At 42.7% G+C, this 9147-nt stretch overlaps 1 protein-coding gene across 1 annotated transcript; it reads left to right on the top strand.

Annotated features, from left to right (window-relative positions):
• The first annotated feature begins 1325 nt into the window (after positions 1–1325).
• Positions 1326–5344, top strand: LOC123990386 (extended synaptotagmin-2-A-like). Its single transcript, XM_046290945.1, has 6 exons — positions 1326–1385; positions 1697–1779; positions 2402–2450; positions 2832–2921; positions 3220–3315; positions 5273–5344. Exons 3-6 carry the CDS (start codon positions 2406–2408, stop codon positions 5342–5344), a joined length of 303 nt encoding a protein of 100 aa, XP_046146901.1. The 5' UTR covers positions 1326–1385; positions 1697–1779; positions 2402–2405.
• Positions 5345–9147: the final 3803 nt, after the last annotated feature.

Below are 9147 nucleotides of genomic sequence, written 5' to 3'. Positions count from 1 at the left end.
TGTGCATGTGTGTGTACCTGTGTGTGTTCCACGTGATTGATCCCACACTAAAGATGAATCAAGTCCCTTGTATTGCTCCTAGCTGCAAAAGAAATGATAGGATAAAATGATGACTACGTTTCTAGAGAAATAAGAAAGAGTGAAGGAATGTACTGTATATGGAGGTATTTAAATTGGGTTCTATGCCTTTTCAAATATATAATGGTTGTTTAATCTTTACAGATTGCTTCAACCTCTCATGCAGTTATTTATGTGTACAGAATTAGGCCGAAGTGGAGAGCCCAAAGGTTAACAGAAAATCTCAGCAGATACTAGACCACTTATGGCTATCGACTTCTCTTAACCAGGCATTGTAATTCCCAGGCCGTAAGACCTCCTTAATGTCACTGCTAAGTGTTGACTCCCTAGTGGATTACATTGATATTTTGAGGTGCTTGAACCCCTTCCAATGTTCCTTCCATCTTATAAATGGAAAGACATGTTCCTTTGTGCTTGACTGAGATTAGGTGAGACTATTGTCATCCCAAGGTTGTACTGACTGACTGTGGGTTTGCTGTGTTTCATTTTTTTCCTCAGTGGCTTGTCTGACAGTCTAATTCAGGACATGATCTACAGCTACCTGGTGTCGCCCAACCGCATCACTATCACTGGTGGGGGATGTAGAACTTGCCCAGCTACGTTTCCCTATGCCAAAAGTACTGCAGCCTTTTCACCTGTCTTTATATCTAATCACACATCATCATATTTCACACACTAATTAAAGGATCACTAAACTGAAAAACACATCTTAGTATTTTGGCATGCACATTTTTGGGGAATATATAAACCAACGGACTATTGAACAAAATACTAAAAAGGTAGACTAATGTCAAGATGAAAACCGTGTTTCAAGACATTGATGTAGATCAGCTGTATGCCTTCAATTCCAATTAATGGAAAAGATAAGCATTGTCTAATTTCCTGGTTTTCCCGGTTTTATTCAGTGCGTATCTTTTCCATTAATTTGGGGTGGAGGCATATAGCTGGATCCACACAACGGATGTTTTGTGGGACGTGGTTTCATCTTGACTACTTTAGAGTTTTAGACGACATACCCGATTACTTTAGAAGTTGGAAATCATCTGACAAACTTTGGTTTGAAAGTGCAATGTCCTCTAATGTTTTACTGTGTCCTATTTTAAAGTGTCCCTGTGCTGTGTGTGTCACCAGGAGTCCTGAGGATTCACTTCCTGGAGGCTCAGGACCTGGAAGGGAAGGATAAATTCCTGGGTGGCCTGATCAAGGGGAAGTCTGACCCTTACGGCGTCCTCCCATATTGAAACCAGCTCTTCCGGAGCAAGACCATCAAAGAGAGCCTGCACCCCAAATGGAACGAAGTTTACGAGGTAAAACGAAATCAACTGAAAATGAACTCTTCCAATGGCACATATGGTTATATCATACAGTGACTTTCCCAGGGGCAGAAACGCTCAATGAAACCTGCCCTCTGTGCTAACTACCCCAGGGCACAGCAACATAGGGTATATGTAGAACCAGATACAACTTCCATACATATGTCCAACAGTCCAATATTTCCTCATATTTTTGGCTCTCATGCAGTTTTACCCACCGTGTCATGTTTTACAAGCCTTCGGCTATATTCAGTGTGACCTACTATATCTGAGATTGAAGATTCATTGACATAAGTCCTTTCCAGGCACTGGTATATGAGCACTCAGGCCAACACCTGGAGATTGAGTTGTTTGATGAGGACCCAGACAAAGATGATTTCCTGGGGAGGTAAGCTCATGTCCTGTCCTTTTTCTTATTACCTCGTGGTAAAAAGGCTTATTTCTCTGCATTGTGAGTTATCACCCAATATCAAACAAATGACCTTATAATAGCCAGAGCAGTCTGTTTAATAATTCTAGCCTGAAAATATGTCACAAACTTAGCTCTGGCCCAGAGCGTTACTTGCGGCTTGCTAATGCCGAGCCTTCAGTGTCAGCAAGCCGCAAGTAATGCCTTGGAACAGAGCTATCATAAACTTAGCATCCATCTTCTCACCACAAAATGAAGGGTGACCCTTGGAAGAGAGAAGAGACAAATTAAAGTATCTTGATGTATTAAGTATCTGTGATCAGTCACATTAGGAGTTGGACTAAAGCCCTTTCTCTTGGGCCTCATCCCAATGGGAGGCTGATTTTGTTTTGTCTAAGCTCTAGTGCTGCTATAGCATAGCACCTAACAGGGTCCTGGCTGTGTCCCAAATGGCAACCTATTCCCCTATTGGCCCTGACTGGGTCAGAGTGCCAACATGCTGTATCAGAGAATCAATTTCGCTTCTGTTGTGGTGATTCAGGGTGTTTACTTAATGACCCCCTACTGATTTCTTATCCAATCTTTGTGTCTTCAATTGCAGCCTGATGATCGATATGAAAGAGCTTCACAAAGAGCAGAAGGTAGATGAGGTAAATCTGATATATTTTTGCATCGTCAAATAAATGTGGTTCAAATCAAATTAAAACATGAACTTGGCTTCAGTTCGGCACTTCGATAGAGATTTATTTGCCTTCGTATATTATCTGTCTGTGTTCATTTAAAGATGCTGTGATGTCATCCATGAGAACTGTACACTATGTGTTGGGTGTCCTTTTATTGTCTGATTCACTCACCACTTTACACTGTTGAGATGTGAGATATACAGTGGGGCAAAAAAGTATTTAGTCTGCCACCAATTGTGCAAGTTCTCCCACTTAAAAAGATGAGAGACCTGTAATTTTCATCATAGGTACACTTCACTATGACAGACAAAATGAGAAAAAAAATCCTTGAACAACCTGTCGTTCTAGTGGTTTGACCTGGAAGAAGTCTCCACGGGGAAACTACACATGAAACTGGAGTGGCTCTCTCTGCTCTCTACCCCTGACAAGATGGACCAGGTGCAGTATCAAAAAACCTTCTCTTTTAAAGTTGGTATTTACTTACCCCCCCCCCACCCCCCACCCCCAACATTTTACTAGGAGGCTAGCTTGGACACCTTGTCCACGTGCCAAATGGCACCCTATTCTCTAACTAATGTAGTGAACTACATTGCCCTTGGCTTAGCCTCTCTTTCAGTCTTGTTACTGCCAGATGCACGTTAATTCATTATGTAACACGTGAATTACAAGGCTGCTCACTTCTCCTAGTCCAGTTTGTCTGAGGAGTGACCTCCCCCTGTCTCTCCTGTCCAATCAGGTATTAAGGAGTGTGCGAGCTGACCGCAACCTGGCCAATGATGGACTCTCGTCTGCTCTGCTGGTGGTGTACTTGGACTCAGCCAAGAACCTGCCGGTGAGTAGAACTAGGTGACAGGAATTTAGAAGTTAAAGGTTGAATGAGTGCTCTGGTGGCAGAATGCTACATTATTGAATTGCTGAATGTGAGGCATCTTTAGACTGCTGCAGGTGAAAGCACATGACACTGCAGTTGATTTGACATATTGTACATTTTTATTTTATTTAACTAGGCAAGTCAGTTAAGAACAAATTCTTATTTTCAATGAATGCCTAGGAACAGTGGGTTAACTCCCTGTTCAGGGGCAGAACGACAGATTTGTACCTTGTCAACTCGGGGATTTGAACTTGCAAGCTTCCAGTTACGAGTCCAACACTCTAACCACTAGGCTACCCTAAATGATAACATTTACTTCAGAATTATAATACATTTTGCCCATGCTATACATTAGTGTTAATTTTGTAACAAATGTAGACTTATTAAATGTTGTGAATAAGCATACAGAGAAGAATGTCATATATTTCTACTTACTGGACATATTCTACTCCACCCAAGGCAGCTATTGTGAATCATGCCAAATTGAACCTCAAAAGAATGTTCAGAAATATTTTTAACCCAGCTTAACAAGACATTTTCAGTACAAAATTGTAGTTTACTGCCGTAGTTGCCGTAGTTTACTGTTCTCACCTCAACCCTGTCTGTCATGGTCTTCCACATACATAACACACCTTGAACATGACATGAGCACCTCAATGGCTTAATTTGAGTGTCTGTTTGTTGAAACTCCTGTTTTTTTTCTCTCCTCCTTCAAAACACTCTTTCACCTTTTGAACGCTGACCTTAACCAACAGATGGGTCAATATCAGACCAAGACAGTCAACTCCTAAACGAGCCTGGCAGCATCTCTAGCGTCTAAGCCACACTCGACCTTCTTCCCTCCCTGTTCTCTCCTATAAAGAGCGTCTTCACAGGGGAGCGTTGCGTGCGGAAACTTAAAAGAGAGGAGAGCGTCTGGCCTAGTCCTTTGTGAGAGCAATACCTCAATGTATAGAACCTTATTTGTGAGTCCTCCGGTACTCTGCATCGTAGAGTTAGCATTAGCGGTGTGTGGTGGGGTTAAACAGTAACACACTAGCTCTGGTGCAGGGCGTCGTTCGGATGCGAGTTCACTATCACCCAGTCGAACAACGCCCTGGACCAGAGCTAAGTAACAGACCTGCTGCTGTGAGTCTTGTACCATAAAGCATGTTGATTAACTCTGATGCATGGTTGCAAATCCTAATAATATTATTATACAGTCATTTCCCATACCCAGTTGATCATGAATATTTATCATATTGACTAAATAATAATTCCAATAACTCCGGATAGAGAGCAGTGCATCTTTCGTCCAACACCAAGGTGCAGGCGTTGAAAACATGGTTTACAAATAACTATTGATTTCAAGGTATCAGGGTATTTGATTGAGGGGTGTATTTTGTGGCGCATCAATTCAAGGATGCGTTGACGCCTGTCATTCTCGGTCTAAACAGAGGTGACAGGCAAAGATGATGTTGCTTGACGTGTCTGTTCACTGGACCGTTATGTCTACGTAAGGGAATATTGAAATACTATCAGATCTCTTATTAGCTCGATCTAAACAACATCCCTCGTCACAAGTTCACAGCAGCACCTCATCCTATCGCTTCTTCCGAAAATGAATGACGTTTTCATTCTCCTGTCTTCAGCTTTTATTTGATACTGACTTATTCATTATGACGTCCCCAGTGTTACCTATTGTTCACAGATGGACGTTATTTATGTGTTGGATATTCCTCTCCCTTGATTTATTGGGTGTCTCCTTTCATTGATTCTCTATAGATTGTTGTTGTTTTCATACAACCGACTCTAGCTCTGGTCCAGGGTGTCGTTCGGCTGCGACGTCCTGGACCAAAGCCTTAACTATAATCAATCCCTCATCCCACTAACTCTGGGTCTGATTTTCTCCCCATCTCCCCCCCCTTGTGTATAAAAGAGCGACCTGTTTAATTTCAACCATGACGTGTTGAAGCAAGCCTCTGTCTTTAAGTCCCGGAAGGTAAAGTAAGAAAGTGGGATGATGCACGCCATACACAGATAGCACGCATAGACGTCTTATGTGTTCTCAGTCTGTGCCCTTCCTTACTTTGTGCCATCCAAATGTACTTTTATTAATATGGTAATTTGTGGTGCTACTTATCTGTAAATGCGTTGTTTGTTCATCGTGAGTCATTGTTTGTTCACTGTGAGTCATTGTTTGTTCACTGTGAGTCATTGTTTGTTCATTGTGAGTCATTTTTTGTTCATTGTGAGTCATTGTTTGTTCACTGTGAGTCATTGTTTTTTCTTGCTTGGAGATGGGTGATCACTCTGTCTAAGATCTTGTATTGCCACAAGCATCACTTTGTAGCTTTTAATTTACTACACACAATAAGAACTGGATTTTCACATACCGGGACGTGTTGCACACCTGCTCTGTAGTTGTACAAAACAGGGGGCCGTATGTGTCAAGCATCTCAGCATCAAGTCCACCCTGTCAAGTGATCTTATTCACTGTGATCAAAAAGGAAAAATCCTAAATCAGAACTCTTCTGAGATGCTTGATACATGGCCCCAGATGTTTAACATCAAAGCTCAAAACATGTTAATTTGGTGGATGAGGAAAGGGGCGAGGGGTAGAACTGGAGTTGAGCAGAGAAATCCAAACCTCACTCACTTGGTTCCCATATTTCAATGTGTGTGCAATGAAATGGAACCCACTACACATTTTAATGTAGAGCTAGGTCTAATTCAATCATTCGTCCTGAATGTAAATCTGCATTTTTACCATTCTTTTTGTCCTCTGACAAAAAAACAATTCTGCCATGTGATAGGATTATAATACAGCCTCAAACTACCTTTTATATCAGGCTAAAGCAATCTCCAGGAGGTAGGGATGCACTTTAGCCTGGTAACTTTAGACTCATACATTAGATGTCTCCCAATTGGCACCCTATTCCCTATACAATGCATTGGGAAATTATTCAGACCCCTTGACCTTTTCCACATTTTGTTACTTACTTATTCTGAAATGTATTACATAATTTTTCTCTCTCTCTCATCAATCTACACCAACACCCCATAATGACAAAGCAAAAACAGATTTTCAAAAATTTTCACAAATTTATAAAATAACTGAAATGTCACATTTATATAAGTGTTCAGAACCTTTACTCAGTACTTTGTCGAAGCATCTTTGGCAGCGATTACAGAATCGATTCTTCTTGGGTATGACGCTACATGCTTGGCACACCTGTCTTCTCCGCAGATCTTAAGCTCTGTCAGGTTGGATGGGGAGCGTTGCTCCACAGCCATTTTCAGGTCTCTCCAGAGATGTTTGATTGGGCTCAAGTCCAGGCTCTGTTTAGGCCACTCAGGGACATTCGGAGACTTGTCCCGAACCCACTCCTGCATTGTCTTGGCTGTGTGCTTAGGATTATTGTCCTGTTTTAAGGTGAACCTTTGCCCCAGTCTGAGGTCCTGAGTGCTCTGGAGCAGGTTTTCATCATGGATCTCTTTGTACTTTGCTCCCTTCATCTTTCCCTTGATCCTGACTAGTCTCCCAGTCCCTTCCGCTGAAAAACATCCCCACAGCATGATGCTGCCACCCACCATGCTTCACCGTAGGGATGGTGCCTGGTTTCCTCCGGACGTGACGCTTGACATTCAGGCCAAAGAGTTCAATCTTTGTTTCATCAGACCAGAGAATCTTGTTTGTCATGGTCTGAGTCTTTTAGGTGCCTTTTGGCAAACTCCAAGCGTGCTGTCATGCGCCTTTTACTGAGGAGTGGCTTCCGCCTGGCCACTACCATAAAGGCCTGATTAGTGGCGTGCTGCAGAGATGTTTGTCCTTCTGGAAGGTTCTCCGATCTCCACAGAGGAACTCTGGAGCTCTGTCAGAGTGACCATCGGGTTCTTGGTCACCTATCCGACCAAGGCCCTTCTCCCTCAATTGCTCAGTTTGGCCGGGCAGCCAGCTCTAGGAAGAGTCTTGGTGGTTCCAAACTTCTTCCATTTAAGAATGATGGAGGCCACTGTGTTCTTGGGGACCTTCAATGTTACAGAAATGTTTTGGTACCCTTCCCCAGATCTGTGCCTCGGAGCGCTACGGACAATTCCTTCAACCTCATGGCTTGGTTTTTGCTCTGACATGCACTGTCAACTGTTGGACCTTATATAGACAGGTGTGTGCCTTTCCAAATCATGTCCAATCAATTTAATTTACCACAGGTCGACTCCAATCAAGTTGTCGAAACATCTCAAGGATGATCAATGGAAACAGAATGCACCTTAGGTCAATTTTGAGTCTCATAGCAAAGAGTCTGAATTATTATATAAAAAAAAGGTATTTCTGCTTTTATTTTATTTTAAATTTGCCAAAAATTCTAAAAACCTGTTTTTGCTTTGTCGCTATGGGGTGTTGGTGTAGATTGATGAGAGAGAAAAAAATGAAGTTCATTTCATAATATGTAAGTAACAAAATGTGGAAAAAGTCAAGGGGTCTGAATAATTTCCCAATGCATTGTGTAGGGAATAGGGTGCCATTTGGGAGACATCTAATGTATGAGTATAAAGTTACCAGAATAAAGTGCATCCCTACCTCCTGGAGATTGCTTTAGCCTGATATAAAAGGTCATTTGCGGCTGTTTTATAATCCTATCACATGGCAGAATTGTTTTTTTGTCTGAGGACAAAAGGAATGGTAAAATGTAATATATCTTTTTAATAAGGCTGTAATGTGGAAAAGGGGAAGGGGTCTGAATACTTTCTGAGTGCATTACTTTGGAGCAGAGCCTACAGCATGGGCCCTCGTAAAAAGTAGTGCACTACGCAGGGAATATGGTGCCATTTGGAACATAGACATTGTTATATGTACAAAGTATCTTTTATAAACCGGTTGCCAACAGTGAGAGTTCTTGGGTTTCAAAACTGAGAATGAACTTGAAATTAGATTGAAGAATGTGGTCTAACTAAAACCAAGGTTGACTGTTTCCTAGCTACTGTGCATTGTCCAAAAAGCCCTCTAAGCCAAAGGCTACTAAATAAGGAAAAGAAAACAAATTTGAGATGCAGCCTAATTTATATTCTCTTTTATTTTACATTTACATTTAAGTCATTTAGCAGACGCTCTTATCCAGAGCGACTTACAAATTGGTGCATTCACCTTATGACATCCAGTGGAACAACCACTTTACAATAGTGCATCTAAATATTTTAAGGGGGGGGGGAGGGAGGGTGAGAAGGATTACTTTATCCTATCCTAGGTATTCCTTAAAGAGGTGGGGTTTCAGGTGTCTCCGGAAGGTGGTGATTGACTCCGCTGTCCTGGCGTCGTGAGGGAGTTTGTTCCACCATTGGGGGAGCCAGAGCAGCGAACAGTTTTGACTGAGCTGAGCGGGAACTGTACTTCCTCAGTGGTAGGGAGGCGAGCAGGTCAGAGGTGGATGAACGCAGTGCCCTTATTTGGGTGTAGGGGCCTGATCAGAGCCTGGAGGTACTGGTGCCGTTCCCTCACAGCTCCGTAGGCAAGCACCATGGTCTTGTAGCGGATGCGAGCTTCAACTGGAAGCCAGTGGAGAGAGCGGAGGGAGCGGGGTGACGTGAGAGAACTTGGGAAGGTTGAACACTAGACGGGCTGCGGCGTTCTGGATGAGTTGTAGGGGTTTAATGGCACAGGCAGGGAGCCCAACCAACAGCGGGTTGCAGTAATCCAGACGGGAGATGACAAGTGCCTGGATTAGGACCTGCGCCGCTTCCTGTGTGAGGCAGGGTCGTACTCTGCGGATGTTGTAGAGCATGAACCTACAGGAACGGGCCACCGCCTTGATGTTA

Source organism: Oncorhynchus gorbuscha, linkage group LG12 (assembly GCF_021184085.1).
Source record: "Oncorhynchus gorbuscha isolate QuinsamMale2020 ecotype Even-year linkage group LG12, OgorEven_v1.0, whole genome shotgun sequence".
Taxonomy (NCBI): Eukaryota; Metazoa; Chordata; class Actinopteri; order Salmoniformes; family Salmonidae; genus Oncorhynchus; species Oncorhynchus gorbuscha.
This window is presented reverse-complemented; position numbering and strand designations above follow the sequence as displayed.

Bases quoted from the DNA above. Each gene is read 5' to 3' on its own strand.
- LOC123990386 (XM_046290945.1), top strand. From the start codon at position 2,406: ATGATCGATATGAAAGAGCTTCACAAAGAGCAGAAGGTAGATGAG. The intron at 2,451-2,831 runs GTAAATCTGATA...CTGTCGTTCTAG, and splicing joins AAGAGCAGAAGGTAGATGAG to TGGTTTGACCTGGAAGAAGT. The intron at 3,316-5,272 runs GTGAGTAGAACT...TGTGTATAAAAG, and splicing joins ACTCAGCCAAGAACCTGCCG to AGCGACCTGTTTAATTTCAA.